Source organism: Myotis davidii, unplaced genomic scaffold (assembly GCF_000327345.1).
Source record: "Myotis davidii unplaced genomic scaffold, ASM32734v1 scaffold408, whole genome shotgun sequence".
Classification (NCBI taxonomy): domain Eukaryota; kingdom Metazoa; phylum Chordata; class Mammalia; order Chiroptera; family Vespertilionidae; genus Myotis; species Myotis davidii.
Genome location: NW_006299389.1, coordinates 259,629 through 260,495, shown reverse-complemented (window position 1 = coordinate 260,495; position 867 = coordinate 259,629). Strand labels below are relative to the sequence as shown.

Here is an 867-nt window from a genome sequence, read left to right as displayed (position 1 = left end):
AAGAGGCGCTGGCACTCGGGCCGCACGTCGAACAGCGCCCAAACCCGCTCGCGCAGCTCCTCAATTGTGGCTTTGCGAGACACGTCCTCGATGGTGCGCGTCTGGGAGCCGTCGATGGTGCGGACCTGGATCCACATCTTGGCGCCGGGAAAGGGGGCTGGCTCCGCTTTGTCTCCCCCTGCGCGTAGGGCGCCGCGCCCCGCCTGGCTTGCGCCGCTTCCCGGTGGCTCCGGCTCCCCGCGGGCGAGCGCGCGCACGAGCGAGGAACACTGACCAGACGCCGGGCCCGATAGGCGGCCGCGATCCTAGATCGCGTACCCACCCAGCGGAGATCGGAACGAAAGGAAACCGGAACCAGACCGAGGTGCCGCTGCTAGAGCCGCCGCCTCACAAATAGGAAGGAACCTCGTCTGCGCCGCGCGGAGTGTTTACTTATAGAGCTTTAGCTCCCACATGGAGGTCACGGCGCCAACCCGGATCTCGCGAGATCCACACCGGGCTCCGCCTTAAAGAGGAAGCGCCCGGGGAAGTGGCGAGGGAACTACATGGGCGGGAAGGCGGGGCGGAGGGGCGGGGTTGCCCAGAGCCGTTAACTTGCTCCTTCGCTGGCACCTGGGTTCTGGGCACGCCCTCTAGCCTTCGGATTTTGAGCGGTTACGAGGCCGTCCACGATGGTTGCAGTTTTGGTCCTTGTTACGGGACACTGGGGGCGAGTGACTCCTCAGTTGTAGCGGGTACGGTTCTGTGGTTTTAAAAAAAAACACCAAACATAAGAACCTGGCGTGCACTTGTATAATCAGCGGGCGGCCGCGGCCTGCGTTTCTGAGAAAGCACGTAGGGAAATGAGCCCGTTCAGTGGCGCTCACT

The 867-nt window shown here is 63.7% G+C and overlaps 1 protein-coding gene and 1 long non-coding RNA gene across 2 annotated transcripts in view; one reads left to right on the top strand and one right to left on the bottom strand.

The window, feature by feature from the left end:
• Nucleotides 1-480, bottom strand: part of UHRF2 (ubiquitin-like with PHD and ring finger domains 2, E3 ubiquitin protein ligase) — a 61,798-nt gene extending 61,318 nt beyond the window's left edge. The window contains exon 1 of the mRNA XM_006774840.2: nt 1-480. Coding sequence (XP_006774903.1) covers nt 1-137 — 137 coding nt within the window. The 5' untranslated portion in view covers nt 138-480.
• Nucleotides 481-646: 166 nt separating this feature from the next.
• Nucleotides 647-867, top strand: part of LOC107184849 — a 19,256-nt gene continuing 19,035 nt past the window's right edge. Inside the window, exon 1 of the long non-coding RNA XR_001515749.1 lies at nt 647-734. This is a non-coding gene — a long non-coding RNA (uncharacterized LOC107184849). The remainder of the gene's footprint in view (nt 735-867) is intronic.